This window comes from Anomaloglossus baeobatrachus, chromosome 1, assembly GCF_048569485.1.
Source record: "Anomaloglossus baeobatrachus isolate aAnoBae1 chromosome 1, aAnoBae1.hap1, whole genome shotgun sequence".
Lineage (NCBI taxonomy): Eukaryota > Metazoa > Chordata > Amphibia > Anura > Aromobatidae > Anomaloglossus > Anomaloglossus baeobatrachus.
This window is the reverse complement of record NC_134353.1, coordinates 761,508,215-761,529,225: the sequence shown is the minus strand read 5'-3', so window position 1 is coordinate 761,529,225 and position 21,011 is coordinate 761,508,215. Positions and strand designations below refer to the sequence as shown.

The following is a 21,011-nucleotide window of genomic DNA, read 5'->3' as shown; positions in this document are numbered from 1 at the left end:
GGCCCTGAGTTCAACGATGTATCATGTAGATTAGTGACTGCAGCCCCATTCTGACACAGTGAAAGATTTGAGATTTTGCATGTAGCAGAGCTCTGAGAGCTGCCCCTGTGCACACCAGGCTTTCAATGTACATTTCCATATAGAGAAGCTGCTAATCACAGAAGGAGGGCAGAGTCGGACTACAACTTGGGTGCTGCTGAGACCCAGTGATGATAAAGATAACCTGCTTAAACTAACATAGCATTTACACAAAAGCAGACTGTGAGATAAGACACACGGGGCCGAATTTTCTGTTTTTAACTTTTGCAACATGCTGTCTTCAGATTATATTGCAGAAACCTGCTGACCGAGCCCCTTTAAGACATAGTAGCCAGCTTTGAACAATATTTTTTTCAAAATAAGTGTTTGGGATTCCCAGGGTAGACAAAACAGTATATGTACAGCGTGCCTTGAAATGGGAAACCTCCTACTGCGTTGCATCATGCAGCTCTGTGTAGCTGTCAAAAACAGCAGCATATAGGCTGTGCAATCTATTAGTGGAGACAGTACAACCAAACCCAAAAATGGAAAAAAAGCCTTATTCCATTATTCAAAGCTGTCATGTGCAGACAGAGCTGTTTGCTTTGAACAATAGGTTTTTCAAAATAAATGCTTCAGATTCCCAGGATAGACACTGAGCAGCATGGGTGAGACGCTTCAAATGTAAATAGCTAGGACTGGCAGTAGCAAGGCTAGCCGAAGTGCCTCCAGCTTTTTAAATGCGGCAACTAGATTGTTTACCACTGGAGCAGAAAATTGGCTCCAGTGTAGGAACTGTTAAAACAGGCAGTCTAACAATCTGCACCTTTCTGAAAGCGTTGGCACCTAAAGAGCATGGGCATCTTTTGTCAATGTCATCTGAATGCAAGCAAAGCAGTGGTAACTTCAACAAGTCAGGCACCTGTCACTTCTGGTTTTTGAGCACTCTGTTGGATGGGGTTCTGTGGACCACCTCTGTTTTAATTGAGTGCTGTATGGTATATCTTCAGTGAGAGCTGTGAGGTCATCTCGGTAAGCAGGCTGTTTCACGGACTTTTTTTTACAATACGATGGTCTGTGTGGGAACTTTGTAAATCTTGGTTGTGAGGGTGAACTGGGAATACAAGCTATATAGGGGACATTATGTGTTAAACTTGTTGTTCTGTGGGTAAAATGTTCCAATGTTTTATGTCTGATTGCATTGAAGCATTTCTTTTGAGGAAAAAAAAAAATATTATTCAGATTTCTGGGATAGACACTGAGCAGCATGGCTGAGCCGCTTCAGATGGCTGGGACTGGCAGTAGCAAGTCTACCTGGCGGACCGCCATCTCGATAACAAATCCAACTACAAGCTTTTTAACTGCACAGCTATACTGTACGCATGGGGAGCTGAAAATTAGGCTCTGTAGGAGAAATTTGAAAAACAGAATCTCTCTCGGGACCTTTTTGAAAAATGATGTTCTGTGAGGGTGCCCTTCCAATGTTGGCTATAATGCTGAAATGTGAAAACCGGGTCAGCAGGGTGTAATGTAATGTGAGCTGCGCCTTAGGTGGAAACCGTTTTAGCGCATGCCCTAACACCACCGAGGATTTGGGCACATTTCTTTGTGATTCCTCCTACTACTATTCCTTTTAGTCCACCTACTCCTAATCCGGTCAGCGTAACAACCTCAGCTGGACCTGTGGATGGACTCTAGTGGCCTTTTTAAAATTCTTGCTCTGTGGGGCAACTTTGCCTTTTTTTTTATGGCCCTTTTTTAAATTGTTGGTCTGTGGAGAATCTCTGAAATCCATCTCTGTGGGATCACTGTTAAATTTTTTTAGTTTTTTCATTTACTTGCTATGTAATCATATTTGCTATGGTGACAGAAGCCCTTTAAGGCTATGTGCCCACGGGACAATGTACCCGCGGTTTGTAATCTGGTTTACCGCAGCTGCTCCCCGGAATCCGCAGCTATCCATTGCTGCAGTATTTCTGCGGAGTTGTTACGGTAAACCTGTGGAAACAGTGCCGATTTCGTGCAGAATTCTGCAGAATTCCCGCCCTGTATCTCCTTAGTGGAGAAGCGGGAATAATGCAGATATTTCCGCATGAATAATTGACATGCAGTTACGTACTGCTGCGGGAAATCCGCAGCATTTTCCGAAGCTGCACATACCACACCATTGACACAGCACTCCCCAAATCCCATAGGGTAACATGGGGAGTGTCTGTACTTGCTAGAACCTGTGGATTTATCTAGAAAATCCAGATAAATCTGCAGGTTTTCCGCAGCAAAATCCACAGGTACATTGTCCCGTGGGCACATAGCCTAAGTTATTTACCTATCCACGTTTGTTTGCAGGGCAATTAGTATGCTCTTACCCCCATTTTAAGTTCTTTTTGCAGCCCCTTATCCCTTACTACAACCATTTAACAGTCCCGAACTCAGGGTTCATAGTTCAGGGTCAAGTTTGCTCGCCGAACCTGATTTGTTTTTTTTTACTTATTGGTGGGAGGGGAGGTCCGTGCTGGTTTGGCGAACCCAAATATACATAGGTTCGCTTATCGCTACTGGTGGGCAGTTCCACGGGGAATCATTGAAAATTCAAGGCATATTATCCAGGAAATTTTGAAGTTGAATTTAAACACCCTATAAAGATGCCATTCTGAGAGGCCACCATCTTTAGTCTCGCTGCATTTAAAGACTTTGAGATGCACACCACCACAACTAGGAAATGTATGTCTGGTATAAATTCAGTGCGTTTTGTTGGCGTGACCTTACAGGAGGTGAACTCTTTGCAGGATCTCTGTCTTTTGGCCGGCTCCTCGGTTTCTCTTTCTCATGGAGTTGGCAGTAGATCAGTCCTTTTATTTCCTGCATGAGTGGGTGGAATGTAATGTGACTGTAGGTGCGAGAACAGCTCCGATATGATTTTATGGCTGTAGAATTTCTTTATTTGTCTGGAATTTGCTTACTCACCCTTACTGTAAATCCGTCTCTCTCTCGAACCTCAAAGAAATGTCATGTTTGGCTCATACCCAGGGTGGTCTGTCCTTCATTTTGGTCACTTTTTCTCATTGTATGCAAGGACGTTCTTAGTTGGTCGATGATTTGCTTCTCTATACAGATCTGTTAATTCCTGAAGCTAAGAATGGATGTCACTGCAGACCCTGAAATAAGAGAAGGGGGTTCATTGGGCATCTGTATCCATTGTACAGTGGATTCAGCAATGCTTCATGGTTTCCATTGGAGCCCTAGTTGGTTATCCAGAACAAAACATTAATGCTTTACTATTCCTGAAAGGGGTTGTCCATTTCTGGGGACAATTTTTAATTTTTTCTTAAAGAGCGAAAACATTAGAAATACTAATACAATATGTAGCCGTTGTCTGACAGGCATAATAAATTGTTACAATGTAAAAAAAAAAAACCTCAACAACATATTTTACATGGTAAAATTTACACCTGCATAATAAAGGGTTTTCACATTTTACAAAATTATAGCATTTAACTATGATATATTGTTACAATATGAGGGTCCAACCTTTGGGACCTCCACCAATTTTGAGAATAAATGAGGTGCATCGCTGGGTCCAGGTCTTTGTGTATTAAACTACAACATCACTGCTTCCATTCATGGTGAATGGGCAAACGCTGCACAGGAGGTGGCCATGGTGCTGATGCTCAGTGGACTCAATTTTGGTCTTGCTTTAGGCAATGTTCACATCACGTTTATCTTCTGTTCAGTGCAGTCATTGGGGCTTACGTTCAAACCCCCGCAAAACGAGATTCAGGCGTTTGTGCCAACAGGACCATTGACAAGAATGATGCAGACGGAGTCTGTGTGCTTTGTTGTGCACAGTGTTTGATCTTATAAGCCTTGTGGCTACATCTTGTTCTCTACCACCAAAAGGCGTATATGGCTGAAAATTATGTACAACAGAGAACACTGACTCCATCTGCATCATTACCATTAATGGCTCTGTCAGTGCATACACCCTATTCCCATTTTGCGGGGCGACCCGACAGCTACTGAACGTGGGGTAACATGATGTGAATATTGCCTAATTCTCTGGATCAGTGGGAGTTCTACGGGTTGGACAACCATCAATCACAAAGTGATGCTATATCCTAGAGAGAGCCCATCACAATATACAATGGAAACACTTTTTTTATTACTTTCCACATGATCTCTGGAAGCCACACCAATCCAAAATGGAGATTTGACAACAGAGTGGCGATAAACTGCAATTTCGAAAGGCCCCGTCCAGAACTTTTAAAGTATTTATGTATATGGAGTAAACCTGAAATGCACAAAATGGTGCCTGAACCTTAAATCATTATTATGATACTGCAATTGGAAATTACTCAACTTATTTTCTGAAGCATAATGTAGAGCGTTATATTGATAGATTTAATATAATTGCAGTGAAGGAAGTTTCAGGTTAGGTTGATTCGTCAGAGGATTGTGAGAAAAGTGACTGATAAGTGTGGGAAAGAGCATTTTTGTTAAATATGATATATTGCAAAGCTTTTTGGCTTCCCCTATATCAGTGTTCCCCAAACTCCAGTCTTCATGAGTCACCAACAGTGCATGTTTGAAGATCTCAGTATTGCACAGGTGATGATTCAAACACACGTGCAATTCTAACCCCTTCACGACCTTGGATGTACCCATATGTCCTGGTTGGGAAGGTGTTCCCGACCTTGGACATATGGGTTTGTCCTGGCGATGGTACAGGCACAGGGGCTGTATCCATGCTATTGCCACTGGGAGCTCAGCTGACGTGGCAGCCGAGCCCTAGCTCTCACAGCCAGGAGGGGTGCCCATGCTACCCCTGGTTGTTTAACTCCCTAAATACTACAATCAATAATAGTCGCAGCATTTAGGAGGTTGGAAGAGGGACTGCGCTCCTCTCCGAATAAGAGTCTCAGAATCGTCAGGATCCGTTGAAGCGTTCCAGAGTTATTACTCATAAAGTGACACTGGTCACAATTATAAAATTTGGCCTGGCCAGGAAGGAGAAAACAGATGGGTGGTAAAGGAAATCCAGAAAACATGCACTATTGGTTCCTCTTGCGAACTGGAGTTAGGGAACACTGTCCTATACTGACCATCTTTGGATAGACCCAGAAGTTACTCTTGCTCTTTACATGATTGTGTTTCTCAGATACACCTGTACTGCTGGCAGAACTACGACCTGCCCGGGAACTGCTGTATGATTGGAAGTCAAGTTGTGAGACATGGAGTGTTGAATTCTCACCTGATTGCTCCTGGTTTGCCTGGTCTCAAGGACATGGCATCATTAAGCTGATCCCTTGGCCATTGGAAGTGGAAGAACAGTAAGTGTTAGATAGTTGTGGGCAATGGTCAAAAACTGGTCTTAAAATACTAACGTTTTTCTAATTATTATTTGTTCTTTGTTTGCAAGGCCGTCATCACACAGACCCAAAAGTCAGCGCTACAAGGGCTCCGAAGTAAAAAGGAAAGAAAGCCTGAAAGAAAAAATATTGGATTGTGGCCAAATAGTTTGGAGCCTGACATTTGGTTCCTCATCCGCACCGGCTGGATGGAAACTATGGCCTCTTTCCAGACAGCAAGATGTTAAGTCTAGTGAATCTTGGCTTCTTTTGGCAACTGGACTTAGCGATGGACACATCAAAGTATGGGAAGTACACACAGGTAAAAGACCTAATGATCGGCTTCCAGGAGGAACAATGCAGGGTTCTACATTACTAAATAAAAGTTGACTTGGTTATAATATGGTTATCTTCACAAATAAAAATGTGGAGAGTGAAGAAGCAGAGAGTGTGAGTGGAGAATCTGATCTTCCGGGTGAAGCGTCGTAAAGGACTCCACTGTAAGCATTACCGTAGTAGCAGCCATAAGATTAGGTAGCAGCGACGTAGTGCGAGGTGATCTAAATTACCTTCTGTGCCATAACACACCAGAATTGCATATTGCTCGCTAGAAGTCTGGACCCCGGTACAAATTGTGCATTGAAGCTAAGTTTCTGAGGTTCACATATTATTGTCCCTCCACGTTCTCCCCGAAAGGTCTTAGTTGTGGAGCCGCTTAGAGCATTACGTGATAAAACCCTACAAGAACCTTAGGATGTAGGACGTGACTATTACATTGTTAAATCTGTACTATAATTACAGGTCGTCTTCTCTTCAATTTATCTGGGCACCAGGATGTTGTGCGGGATCTGAGCTTTGCAAAAAATGGCAGCTTGACCCTTGTTACAGCATCTCGGGACAAGACTCTAAGAATCTGGGACTTGAAGAAAGATGGTACGTCCCCTTGTATTCTTAACACCATTTCCTTATGGTAGAGAATTTGTTGTCTGTGTTTGTCATTAACTTCTGCTGGTTAGAAAAAAAGGTATGAAACGCTGTGAACATGTAATTTTTGTGTTACAATGCAATTGTACGTTTTTGGGGACACTCCATGTCATGGGGATATACCTTGTGCAGAGCCTTGAAGAGTGGTGCCTATCTTGAGGTATAGGGCTTGCTATTCTCTGAAGCCATGTCATTCAGGCTGTGCACTGGGCATATGACGGAGTTATTTGCAGTGTGCCTTTACATGTAGTCAGCCTTTGTATGGCATAACACACAGATTTCAATTGGAGTTATGCAGTAATTGTTTGACATTCAGGGTGTGTGTGAATTACTGAAATAGCTTTGCATCCGTAGTTATGTCTCCAGGAAAACACACACCCTGAATGTCATGGGGAACCTGAAGCTTCTTTGTTCTATACATCTTCACATGTGATGTGGAGCGGACAGACCAGCATGTCCTTCTCCAATGCTTTACAGCAACGATATTTGTAACATTCTGCACATACGTTTTGTCACCCTGGGCCAAATCTACCAATTTGCTCTAATATTTTTACAGTGAAAATTTGAAATGCAGAATTATAAAACTGCGCCTCCTCCCCCCCCACACACACACACACACACACACACACACACACACACACACACACACACACACACACACACACACACACACACACACACACACACCTTTCCTCAATTTTAAAGAGGACCTTCCACCAGTTTGAGAATGTTAAACTGGCCACATCTTGGAATAGTTGCTGCAGAGCTCAGTAAAATGTAGTGTTGTTGTTTTTTTTTTTTTGTTTAATTGGCTGCATTGTGGAAATATTATAAAGTTTAGGTTATAATTTATGTTAAGTCGTATGGAGTGTTACCAGAATATTGTCTCTGGGGGAGTGCACTTCTACCCCTGCATAAGGTTGACCAATCATAAGCAGGTAGCATCACACAAGGGGGGGGAAAAGAGAGAAAACACACCGCACAATAGCTTAGATCACAGGTTTCACAGCGACAGACTCGGAATGACACACATTCTGCTCTCCTGACAGGTCTCACTGCAGAGCTGTGTGTGATTACACACAGTGGAGAGATTACGAATACCTTTATCTGCCATGTCACAGCAGTCAGTTAGGGAAACGACAATACAGCAAAGTAGATGGCAAATTCAGAGGAGACCTGTAGATGTGCTTATAATGAAACAAAGCTGAGCTCTGCTGCTACTTCCCTGCACTGACTGCAGTGCGATGAATGGTGTATGTAATCACACACATCTGCTCTACTCCCACACTTAGTAATCACAGCTTATTAAACTCCACAGCCACTATTCCATGCTATAGGCAGTTTAACATGCTGATGAAAGACTCTCTTTAAGGGTTCGGTTCCACTAGCAAATAGCTTCCAATGATGCTAATTGGTTCAGGTCGTAAGTCCCGCGGCTAGATCATTATACAGACGCTAACGTGCAGGATAGAGTTGAGCAAGTGCCTAACTATTCGTACGCGCGATACTTATAACAAGTACTGTCTAATACTCGCGTATTTGTTCCGAATAACATGTGCTATGCAAGTCAATGGGGAAAAACTCTCAATGTAACGAGTAACCCAAATTCCGCACTATTTGCTTCTCGCATGAAAAGTACGGCATTCAGGTTACTTGTTACATTGCGAGTTTTTCCCCATTGACTTGCATTGCACATGCTATTCTGAACAAATACGCGAGTATTAGGCAGTATTCGTTATGAGTATAGTGAGTACGAGTAGTTAGGTACTTGCTCAACTCTAGTGCACAATTGTCCCAATGAGGCCTAAGGCACAGCACTGGATTCAGATGAGACTACAGGTAATTTGGGAAAATGTATTTCACCATTTGCTTTCATTCAATAGTATTGTAACTACTGCATACCTCTTTACCCCTAGGTAAGCTGATCCAGGTACTGACTGGACACGTCCAATGGGTTTACTGCTGCTCCATCTCCCCAGACTGCAGCATGCTGTGCTCTGCCGCAGGAGAAAACGTGGTAAGACCGCAGTCTATCAGTGCAGTCATAGGCATGTGATCTCTCCACTAATAAGAGACTCTGACTTGTACTACATGTGCTCTAGTCTTGTAAGAAATTAAAGTGAATCTGAATGCCGCCCGATCAATGGGCATCATGTGTCAGACACTGGCTGTATGATATGCAATGTGTGTTTGACTCTGCAACAATTTAGAAAAAAAAAAAAATGTAAAAGCGGTCAGGGACTAATTTGCGCTGGAGACTAGTCGGACAGGTGAGTCCTCTGCACCTTCTTCCTGCCTGCTGTTCTTGGGTGACAGGTCTCTCCCAGTATATATGTATGTATAGAGAGAGACCTGGAAGTAATTGGTTGCGGGCAGGGAGAAGATGCCTGGTACGGCCTCTCTGACTAGTCTTCCCTGTGGCTTGGTCCTTGGTGGCTTTTAAAGTTCTTTAATGTTCTTTGCAACAGCCTTTCAGACTCAAACATACATGATTGAAACCATACAACCAGTGTCTGCAGCATGTATCAGCTGTCTGGTTCCCTCTAAGGAATAGATTTTGGCATCCGTACACTCACAGCATGGTAAAACTGCAGGAATACTAGAACGTAATCTCTTACGGGCTATTCCTGAGATGATACGTTACTTCCTAACTATACAGGAGGGAATAAAATGGTGATGGGTAGAGGTTTGACCTCTGGGATTTTTAGTAATGGAGTGACCAGTCTTCAATGGATCAATGGTCATCTCTGCTCTGCTTTTGTTTTTGGCAGTGTTCCCCAACTCCAGTCCTCAAGGCCCACCGACGGTGCGTGTTGTCAGGATTTTCTTAGTGTTGCACATGTGTTGGAATTATCACCTGTGCAGCTGATTATAGTTTCACCCGTGCAATAGTAAAGAAATCCTGAAAATGTGAACGGTTTGTCGGCCTTGAGAACTGGAGTTGGGGAACACTGATCTATGGGACTGCTGGAGCATTCAATGTATAACATTCAGCTTGATATGGCAGTCACATAGACAACAGAGTGACAGTCGATCAATCACGGCTCCATTTCTTTTAAGACGGGCACTGCAAAGCTCAGTACTTGGGATGTAGAACTCCATCTCTGTATGGATAAAAGTCAACTATCTTTTTTTTTTTTTTTTTTTTTTCCCCCCAGTATATAGTTCTTAACACCATGAATTTAGTGCCTGAAAAATAGTTTAGGTTTTATTTAAGACTACATGTTATGACAGGAGTCCTTTTTGCCGTTATTTAGGTGCTGCTGTGGAGCATGCGCTCATACACACTTATCCGGAAGCTTGAGGGTCACCAGAACAGCGTAGTATCATGTGACTTTTCTCCAGATTCAGCCCTCTTAGTCACCGCTTCTTATGACACCACCTTGATTTTGTGGGACCCTTACACTGGAGAGAAATTAAGACAGTTCATGTGAGTAGCGGCTTGGTTTATAGACATTAGCTTAAAAGTGTACAATTCCCTACTAGACACTAGACCCTCACAATGGTTACAGTAAAAGGGCTGTGCATGGCTTCTTTACAAACGCTGCCCTTTTGGGCACTACTGAGTGTTTTCCGCAGATTTTCTCTAGTGGAAAGGGCCTCATCTGTAGAAACAATTCTCCATCCTTAGTTGTTTTACCCGTCATCCTAGATATGCCTTATAATTATTACTTGCGGCCTGTAAAATGTGTTTTTTAAATTAGTTACCTTTACACCCTTACCACTTTTGTAATTATCTTTATTACACAGTGCCCTACACATCTCCCGGTCTTCCAATCCCGGAGATTGTCGTCTTTTTTTTTTTTTTTTTTTTTTTTTTTTTTTTTTTTCTTTTTTGTGCACTCCCTGCGATGTTTTATTTAAGAGGCGTTCCCAATAGGATGGATGTCACAGGAGGCTGGGGCTGCACTTGCTGCCCATGAAAGCCTTTCTCCCTTCTGGAACAGGATGTCACAAAGGGGCAGCGCTGCAGTTACGTATTAGTTTCTTGCATCAACACCCTATAGAGACGTCTGAATCCTGGGTGATGGACACTCGGAGAGGTGAGTGCAGCACCAGCACTTTCCTCCTATCTCTACCTCTGTTGTAGCCTCTGTGAAAGAAGACATCAGGGGGCGGAGATAGAAGCACCACCCTTAAACAAATTATCAGGGGCGATGCTGGTGTCATACACCGCTTCTGTCTTTGTTATTGTATCTACATTTTAGGTGCCAGACTGCCCTTTCAAGTAACATATAAGATGCAGTTTGCAAAGTGCAAGGGAAAAAAATGAGACGCTGTAAAATATGTAAAATTATATTTTGTGATCTTTCTCTGTAATTGTAGATTAAGCATAGTCACATATCAATGAAGAATATAAATCGAATTTCTGAAAGTACCCCCACATTCTATAACCTAAAACAAAAGTGGTTTGGTTCCAACCTGACCCTGAGCAGACATTTCTTGTGAAGTGCCTTGATCTCTAGAAATAACTTGTGTATTTTGCTCTCAGCCATATTCCACTGTCTGGTGATGTGGACTACGGCACTGCGGAGCCACAGCTCAGCTCGTTGAGGTCTGTCTGCTTCTCTCCGGAAGGGCTGCACTTTGCTAGCTTGGCCGATGACAGGTGAGGAATGATGGGTCGGGTTTTGCTTTTTATGACATACATTGTGCTAACACCTGGGGATGAATGTAGGAGGTATTTCATTCTGTATTGAAGTGTCAAAACTATTGCTTACTGTGTTCATTTCCTTGGCATGAAAGACAAACCTTTTTGTTTAACCTTTTCAAAGGAAATTTCTAGTCCCCTCCATAAGTTTACCACCTTCACCCACCCTGCAAGATAGTAGGATACCAAGGATATGGCTAACATAACGTGTATTCACAAGAAAATTACTTTTTCAATTTTGTTTTAAAGTAATATCCTAGATATTACATATCTCCATCAAACCTAAAAAAACATGGTATTTATTCAGTTGTAATAATTGGAGCATAAACATTAACATTGCTGTTACAAACATTTTATTTATAGTGCTCCCCCCATGTTATTCCATCCCAGACCATCCACCTAATGTGTCAAGCGCTAGTGGTCACTCATGCTCATTAGCTTAAGGCTCCGTCACACACAGGGATAAATCTTTGACAGATCTGTGGTTGCAGTGAAATTGTGGACAATCAGTGCCAGGTTTGTGGCTGTGTACAAATGGAACAATATGTCCATGATTTCACTGTAACCACAGATCTGCCAAACATTTATCTGTGTGTGTGACAGGGCCTTTAGTCCCCGATCCTGAATCCTCTTGTACGTTGGTGGCGGAGTGAATCTTGCTCATGAAGTTTGGTTAAAAAAAAAACAAACTACTATTCAGTGGTCCCCTGCCACACTTCTATAGTGCTACTTGGATCTTCCAGCAGACTAAGGGCCGCTTTACACGCTACGACATCGCTAGCAATTGCAAGCGATGTCGAGCGCGATAGCACCCGTCGTTGTAATGATATGTGGTTATCGCTGCCGTAGTGACGTCGCTGTTACTGCTGAACAATCCCTCCCTCAAGGGGGAGGTGCGTTCGGCGTCACAGCGACTTCACTAAGCGGCCGCCCAATCAAAGTGGAGGGGCGGAGATGAGCGGGACAAACATCCCGCCCACCTCCTTCCTTTCTCATTGCTGGCGGGACGCAGGTAAGGAGAAGTTCCTCGTTCCTGCGGTGTCACACGTAGCGATGTGTGCTGCCGCAGAAACGAGGAACAACATCGTTACTGCAGCAGCAACTATATGTGAGATTAGGGGGGATGTCACCGATTAGCGATTTTGAACGTTTTTGCAACGATTCAAAATCGCCAATAGGTGTCACACGCAACAACATCACTAACGCGGCCGGATGTGTGTCACAAAATCCGTGACCCCCAATGACATCGCTTTAGCGATGTCGTAGCGTGTAAAGCCACCTTTAGTTCGTTCTTTAGCGGGAATGGGACAAACATAACAGCACTGCAGACAATCACTGCCCATAGCAGTGATACTTTATTCTCCACTGACGGGGACATTGAGGGGTGGCTCAGTGGTTAGCACTGTAGTTTTGCAGTGCTGGGGTCCTAGATTCAAATCCCATGAAGGACAACATCTGCAGGAGTTTGTTTGCTATTCCTGTGTTTGCGTGGGTTTCCTACAGGTTTTCCAGTTTCTTCCTACACTCCAAAGACATACTGATAGAGGATTTAGATTGTGAGCCACAATGCCAATGTATGTAAAGTGCTCTGATATTAATGGCGCTATACAGTGTGTCCACCCATATCCTGTCCACTGCCATTAACTTGAGAACGGCGGCAGCTATAGGCATAGAAGTGGTGCCTAGGTATAGTAAAGTAGCCATGCGCTACGAAATGAAACCACCTATAGCGTCACCTGGTGGAAAACAGAGTTAGCAGTTTTATCTCGAAAACGGAACAAGATAGAAAAAATAATACATTTATTCACCTATACAGTGTGCCCACCCATATCCTGTCCACCACCATTAACTTGAGAACGGCGTCAGCTATAGGCATAGAAGTGGTGTCTAGGTATAGTAAAGTAGCCATGCGCTACTACATTTACTACATTTCTGTATGCAAGGTGTCGATTCGTATTGAATTGATGATGCCCTACAACTTTCTAATTAACTTATTTTTTCTGATTAGCTGCAGCAGTTGCTCATCCATGCAAGTCAGGACATAATTTATTTACCTCCATGGGCTTCATTCACACTTCAGTATTGCATCAGCTTTTTCTTTCCTTTTTCTTTTCTTCTCCTTAAACTCATGTGAAGTGAAAGAACTATCTTTATCATATATCTTTCATAGACTAGTACCTTTTCATCAGGATACAGGGCCTCACATAGGGCAAAGATTATTCGCTGATTAAAGTGTTTGCTCCTCAGATATACAGGGAATTTTATGTTCTACCTTTACCAGACTAACACACTTAGGCTATGTGCGCACGTCTGCGTAATTCGTGCAGTTACGCTGCGCTTTGTAGTGCAGCGTAACTGCATGTGTCCTGCGTCCCCTGCACAATCTATGGAGATTGTGTATGAGACGTGCGCACGTGGCATATTAGAACGCAGCGATTCGGCTGCTGCCCGAATCGCTGTGTTCTAAGAAGTGACATGTCAGTTCTTCCGTGCGCTTTGCCGGCAGCCCCTGCTCTGTCTATGGCAGGAGCTGCAGGCAGAGCGCACGTTCTCGCCGGTACCATGCGCTTCAGAACGTAGCTTTTCAGCTGCGCTCTGAAGCGCATCTTTTAGGTGCTGTGCAGAGCGCACACGTGCGCACATAGCCTTACAATACTTAGATATTTGATAAATCTTATTTGCTCCTTGTGAAGATTACTATGAAATCATTGAAACCCTTCTGTTTTATCTTATTTTAGGTTTTTGCGGGTCTGGTCCTTAGAATTACAAGAACCCCTGACTGCTGCTCCAGTTACCAATGGTCTGTGTTGTACTTTTTTTCCACAAGGAGGAATTCTTGCAACAGGGTAAGAATGGGGATATTGTGTATTTAGATTTTTAAATGGTTGGATGAGCTATTCAACAGAATATATAAATGAACTATGTTCTGTTTAACCCTATTAGTCACCAACATGACATAGTTCCTGTAGGCACTGTAAGTGCCCAGGCTCAGTAGCTGTGTCGGCTGTAACATACAGCTGACGTCTTCCTGCAATTTCCAAACCCTCAGATGCCGTGATCATTACTGAAATACTGACCATGCCATGTAAATGAGTTTATAAAGGGAGAGGCCTTCCCATGAGCACAATGAAAATCAGTGTTGCAACAGTTTTGCCATGTATATGTAAATTTGATACCACCGCTTACAATTAATTTAAAGACAAATTCCAAAAATTGTTGGCTGAATTGCAGTTTCCTCCCTTCCTCAGCCCCATATTTGAAGTGACCACACTTTGCCTTCAAAACAACATTAATTCTGTACATTTGTACAAAGTTGGGAAATGTAGGATTATAGTCGGGTGTACGAGTTACCAATGATGCCAAACAGGTGTTAATGATCATCTTTTTTCATATGTATCAAAGGACAAAAGTATTTACTTAGCCAGAAACCAATGCAAGACTTATCAAACCCTCTTAATAAAGATGAAGGCAATACAGGTGCAAAATACTGATGAGGCAACCGCTCTCAACCTACCAGTTCATGGAGGGGTGATTGCTTAGTATTAGAGTTGCAAACTGATAATGCTTGTATAGGGCTCTGGTCACATACATGATGTACTGTGTTAGATTAGATGCATGGCCCAGCACTAGGCCACCGGGGCAGACTACCCTATTTTACAAGGCCAACATTAACAGCCACCCACAGCTGTTAAAGGGAACCTGTCACCAGTTTTTTCCCTATTAAACCAAAAATATCTCCTTCTGCAGCTCCTGGGCTGCATTCTAGGAAGATGCACCCTGTTGCAGACCACTAAAAGAACTTTATAAAATCTTACCGTTTCCTATGCAAATGAGTTTGGTTGGCCAGATGAGCTGGCTTTAATTCCGCTCCTGTCCCCCCTCCTGCCGCTGTTCGCTGTCCCCCAGTCATGATTTACATTGATGATGCTGCCCCACGCTGCTGGAGTCTCTCGCAGGCGCATTTCGCTGTGCCCCTATCACGGGGCTGATCATAAAGTTTCCCTCGCATGAGCGCCGGTGTTGTAGTTGCACAGGCGTGAGACTATGGGCGGGTACGAGGATGACGCTGGTGAAGTCATACACAGCGCCGCCCATAATCTCGCGCCTGCGCAAATACATCACCTGCTCAGCGAAATGCGCCTGCGCAAGACTCCAGCAGTGTGGGGCGGCATCATCCATGTAAATCATGACTGGGGGACGGCAAACAGCGGCAGGAGGCAGGACAGGAGCCGAACTAGAGCCCGCCCATCTGGCCAACCAAACTCATTTGCATAGGAAATAAGATTTTATAAAGTTCTTTTAGTGGTCTGCAAGGGGGGGGGCAGCAACAAGGTGCACCTTCCTATAATGCAGCCTGGAGCTTCAGAAGGTGATATTTTTGGTATAATGGTGAAAAAACTGGTGACAGGTTCCCTTTAAAGGTACGTGATGAGTGATCAAATCGTCCATCTGCCTGAAGAAATGTGGGCTGGGATGTGCGAGCCTGCATCCAAGGCAGGGACACGACCTTTGACATACATGAATGTCAAAGGTTGTGAAAGGGTTAAAGACTACGTGCAAGTGTAACTAAAGGAATTGATGCTGTTTTTCAAGGCAAAGTGTGGTCACACCAGATCTTGAGTTATATATGATGTATCTTGAACAGAGTCCAAATTTAGCATTCTGACTATCCTAATGTCATGATCTGTGCTGTAGATACATTATTTCACCGTTTTCAAAATGTACCAGCAAAACTGAAGGAGGCGATTGTTATGTAGTTATGTCTGCTTAAATAGGTGGATAAGAAGCGGACACAAGCTTACAGCATACTTTTCTGTATTTCAGAAACCGAGATGGGCATGTGCAGTTCTGGACCTCTCCTCGGATCCTGCCTTCCTTACGTCATTTGTGTCGTATGACACTACGTCGTTTTCTAACCACCTATCAAGTCCTTGCTTTAGCAATTCCTGGAAAAATGAAGGATTTTCTTATTTACAGGACTAATTATTAGACACTTTAAGAAATGATGCTATTGGAATAGACCTCATTCTAGAACTTTGAAACCTTACACAGAAGCTGACTAAACCTCATTCCTGCAATATCGGGCAGAGAACATCGCAGACGACAGTGGTACTGCAAGAATAAATTACAGAATACCTCTGTAGCTTGTGAGATAAATGTAATTTCCAAAATCAATGATTGTAGCCCTTTTCTCAGCTTGCATTCTATATTGTAAAGGGCCAAAATATTACATTTTATGGTCGTTTTGACCTCGAATGTTGGACTTTGATCTGTCTTAAGAAATAACTTTTAAAGGGGCTGCCTGGGTATTTTATAATAGTGGGGGTCCAATACCCGGCACTCTTGCCAATCAGCATTGATTACTCTTGGCGGCAGCCAGATGTAAGCATTGAATGAAGCAGCACAGCGCTATATACCATGTGTAGTGGTCACCGCTTTTTATGAGATTACACAAAATGTTAACAATTTAAAATCATAACTAACTAAAGCGATTACTCTAAGTTATGATTTCTTAAAAACTTTGGCACAACGAGCACCAAATTTCATTGCTATAAGAAAATGCTGAACCGGATATAATTAGTGATGGGCGAGCGTGCTTGATACTCGATCAAGCATTGGGGCGCTCCGACTCAACTTGAGTACAATGTAAGTCAATGGGAAACTCAAGTGTTTTCAAACTCAGATGCTCAAGGCTCGATCGAGTAATAAGCTGTGGCGAGCACGCTCACTCATCACTAGTTATGATTTAAAGGGGATTTCCAGGAATCCTATGTCAAAGCCGTCACCTCTCTGCATTTACTTTCTCAATTGATTGTCAGACTCACATTTGTTATTTTCATTACATAAAAACAAACTTGATTTAAGGCTAGTTTTGAGTCACAGCTAGTAGTGGACGCAATAGGAAGGGGAGGTATAGATCAAAAACTGTCACACGAAAGGCATGTGTGATTTCTGTATACCAATGTTAAACGCCCTAGCCTTCATGGGTGTGAACAGGGTCTTATCAGCTGGTAAGATCTGGTGCCTGCTTCCAGCCTCTATCCATATGCCCAGTGAGAGGTGAGTCCTTATACCATTACATAGTCCCCTATGTTCAAGTAGCTCCCAATCTGGTAGTTACAAGTAAATGTTACTTTGTGTAACACAGGCATTATCTCAATAGCTGCCATGTAATATATATTTACCTTGCAGTGATCAATGTAGGAGCAAGCCTAGCTGGTTGCAGCTCTCCCTGCCAGATGTAGAACCCAGGCATTAAGGGGTTACTCCCATCTCTAAGATCTTATCCCAATATGTAGTAAACATAATAATAATACTAATTAGAAATGTAGTACAGTTCTCCTGATAAGCTGTCTCTTACCTCATTTGCAGGGCATTGCAGCTTAGGTATCCATGGTTACGTCCCTCATATAGTGAGATTTAAATAGTTGCTCATGATTGTAACCATAGATACCCAAGATGCAATGCCCTGCACATGAAGTGACATAGCTAATCAGGAGAACTATACTACATTTCAAATTGGAGGTATTTGCTAATATTATTACACCTACTACATATTAGGATAGTATCTTGGAGATGGGAATACCCCTTTATGCTGATTACTTTATGGACCACATTCTTAAAGGGTCTTCATTACATAGCACTGATTTATCACGTTGCAAAGAAAATTGTGCTAACTAAGCTAATTATTAGAGGGGGAAATAGCAGCTGTCATTTGTGTTGGAATAGTCAGGTATACACATTCAGTGATTAACCATTCCTGTACCCATCCAATGTGATCATTCTGTAGCTTGTATTTTGCACTATAAAGAAGCAGATCTGTATTGTTTTTGTTTTTTCCTTCATAAAGAATCACACATGAATAAAAGCCTCTGGTATATAGCACATATTCTCTGTCCTAGTAGTCACAATTACTTCAGTTTCAACTTTAAATAGTAACTACACATTTTCCCAGAAAGTAATAGTACAAGTGAACATACAATATATCTCACAGGTTTGTTTCTCACAGACAATTGCTTCTTTCTCTATTTATATGCTTGGACTGATCATTTCCCCTCAAGAACAGTTTACATTTGTCTACAAATCTACCTTCAGGGAGGCATCAAATTCCACCTTCTGTCTGGGAGGCCAGATTCAGACCGACTTACTAAAGCTCTGGCCTCTCACATCAGCAAATTGTGGCTGTGACTAGCTCCATGTGCTTGTCTGCATAGCAAAATATATAAATAAATGCATGAGCTGCTTGCGGTTTATATGCACTAGTGCGGATCGTAAATGGACTAAATTGGTATGTACTGCGATTGTCTGAGTCTCTCATCATTCGCACCCATACAAGTCTATGGGTGCGCGTGAAACATTGGACTGCATACGGATGACATCCAAGTGCAGTGCGATATACGCACAGGCTGACAATGGAGGAGATGGGGAGATCACACTCTCCCTCTCTTCCGCAGCTGTGACCAACAAGATCAGATCACAGTTGCATGACACTCGGACCATGCTCGCAGCAGAGCAGGAGCCGAGTGTCATTAACATATTTCATCCAATGCTCTTGGATCACGTGTCATACACTAATGTGACTCCAGACTAAGAGGTGCATCACTCCGTGTAAAACAAGATGTGCGACTAATAACAAGATACTGTATACCAGTGTTCCCCAACTCTAGTCCTCAAAGCCCACAAACAGTGCATGTTTTCAGGATTTTCTTAGTATTGTGCAGGTGGTTTGTTTTTTTTTTTTAAATCTCCTGCGCAGTTGATTATTTCAACACCTTTGCAATTTCTGAGGAAAGCACTTAAGTTATGTGCTATAGTTCTAATGCTATATGTGTTTTATCAGTAGGAGATTATCACTGACTGTCTCATGAACAGGCCAGTCCAGGTAGTCTGTGCAAGCTTGCCCCCACCACCGATTGTCAGCTTGCTGAAAATGTACAGAATAGAAACAAAAGGTGGGGCAAAGTGCACTTAAATGATTAGCTCCACCAATGACTTCTCTCGGACAATCAACCTGTGCTGACAGTCCCTTTAAATGGACTTTGGGTTGTAGTCACACATCCCCGCTGTCATTTTGATTGATCATTACTCATCAGTTTTAAAAAAATTGATCTGTGTTTCTGATCCGTGTGACTCAAAGCATGTCCATTTCTCATCTGTTTTCTAGATCCGAATCAACCATTAGTCTATGGGGATCCATATAAAATGGATGAAACACAGGAAGACATACTTTGTACTTCAATGTTCCTTCCTTTTGTGTTTTTTTTAAGTTCTATTTTTTATAGCAATGATTTTATTAACTTTTTAGCACAAAAAGGTAAAGTATCGTAACTATTGCATGACACGTGCATGGATTGTGCTTGTGTTTTGGAGACTGAATCTCCATAGACACATTTATATATGTGGAATGTTTTTCTTAGGGACAAAGTAAAGAGAAACTTATCTGTTGTGAATAGTTAGTTTGAGTCAACTAGCTCTTTATTTTGTAACTCAATGACACTTCTGGGGTCCATTCCTGTGCGTATGCATGTGTTGATCAATGTAATAATAGAATGAAAGGAGCCTTTCTGATCCTGTCACTAATATGTACTGTTAAATTTTAAAGGTCCAGTCCAAGATAGTGTTTTATTTTTTTTTTGTTTAGGAAACCATCATTATATTCGGCATATAAATTGTTGGATTGTTTAAAAATAAGAATCAATGTGAATATAGGAGGGGGAGAAATGAGGGAAGTGAAGGGTTGGAAGCTCTAATTATCATCTGTGAAGAGAAATATTTTAATCTGTCATGATTCATCCCATTCGGATGCCATTAAATTGACTCCAACAGTACTAAACATTAGATAATTGAGGCCCTGGCCTAATAACCTAGATAAACTATATAGAGGAATAGTAATGGGCGGACCTGGACTGTAAAAGTTTGGATCTGCCCGGTTTCAAACTTACCTGAGTGCTGAGCCCAGGCATTGATCCGGCAACACAGTAAATACTAAAAAATAAAGAAAATAAGAATGAAGTAAGTTCTTCATATTTACCGAGGGTGCGGCCACCCATTCACTTCCAGGGCCGCTCATTACCTTCATTGCATATGCACTGATTTCCTCGCAGACCAGCCGTCCTAGCGTCTGTGATTGGTTTTAGTCAGACGCGCTCCCAGCTTGTGTGACAACGTCTGCCTGCAATCAATCAGAGGCGCTATCTGCTGGTCTATGTTGTACAGTAAACCTAAAATATTTGACATACAGTCCCCCCATATTATGATAGCCAGCACACATAAAGCATTTGGCTACAGGCTGCAGCCCCCAGCTGTGTGTGTATCTTGGCTGTGTATCAAATAAATAGGAAGACCGCATGTGACTTTTCATTATTTAAATAATTTAAAAAAAACAGTGTGCAATTCCCCCCCTCCTCATTTTGATACCCAGATAAGATAAAGGTTGACAGCTGGGGCCTGGTATTAGGCCGGGGAGACCCATGCTTATTGGGCCACACCCCCAGCCTAAAAATAGCGGCCTGTAGCCACCCAGAATTGTCACATCCATTAGATGCGACCGTGCTGGAACTTTACCCAACTCTTTCCGATTGCCCTAGTGTGTGTGGTGACAATCTGAGTAATAAGGGGTTAATAACTGCCCACAGCTGTCACGAAGCCCTAGATTAGTAATGGGGAGGGTCTGAGACCCCCCCCCGCATTACTAATCTGTAAGTAAAGGTAAATAAACACAAACACCGAAAAAATCCTTTGGATTGAAATGCAAAAACCCCCTCTTTCACCACTTTATTAACTCCAGAAATACCCCCGCAGATCTGACGTAATCATCACTAGGTCCCACGACGCTTCCAGCTTTGCTACATATCTGAAGTCCCAGAGCACGATCATGGAACATGACCGCCCGCTGCGGACATCAAGCAGAGATTGAGCCACACGATCAGCGATTATGTGACTCAGGTGATTTGCGGTCAGAGCTGGAGGTTCCCACGGTCCTCTACATGGGACCGCAGATAACCTGACCTTAG

The 21,011-nt window shown here is 42.7% G+C and overlaps 1 protein-coding gene across 2 annotated transcripts in view; it reads left to right on the top strand.

Moving 5' to 3' along the window:
- Positions 1–17,904, top strand: part of WSB2 (WD repeat and SOCS box containing 2) — a 28,128-nt gene extending 10,224 nt beyond the window's left edge. Inside the window, exons 3-10 of one of the 2 annotated variants that reach the window (XM_075324138.1) lie at positions 5,174–5,345; positions 5,435–5,685; positions 6,165–6,296; positions 8,264–8,361; positions 9,605–9,777; positions 10,840–10,956; positions 13,737–13,844; positions 15,823–17,904. In XM_075324138.1, coding sequence (XP_075180253.1) covers positions 5,174–5,345; positions 5,435–5,685; positions 6,165–6,296; positions 8,264–8,361; positions 9,605–9,777; positions 10,840–10,956; positions 13,737–13,844; positions 15,823–15,988 — 1,217 coding nt within the window. In that variant the 3' untranslated portion in view covers positions 15,989–17,904. Of the gene's footprint in view, positions 1–5,173; positions 5,346–5,434; positions 5,686–6,164; positions 6,297–8,263; positions 8,365–9,604; positions 9,778–10,839; positions 10,957–13,736; positions 13,845–15,822 lie in introns of both variants that reach the window. The other variant, XM_075324129.1, reaches the window with a different exon arrangement.
- Positions 17,905–21,011: the final 3,107 nt, after the last annotated feature.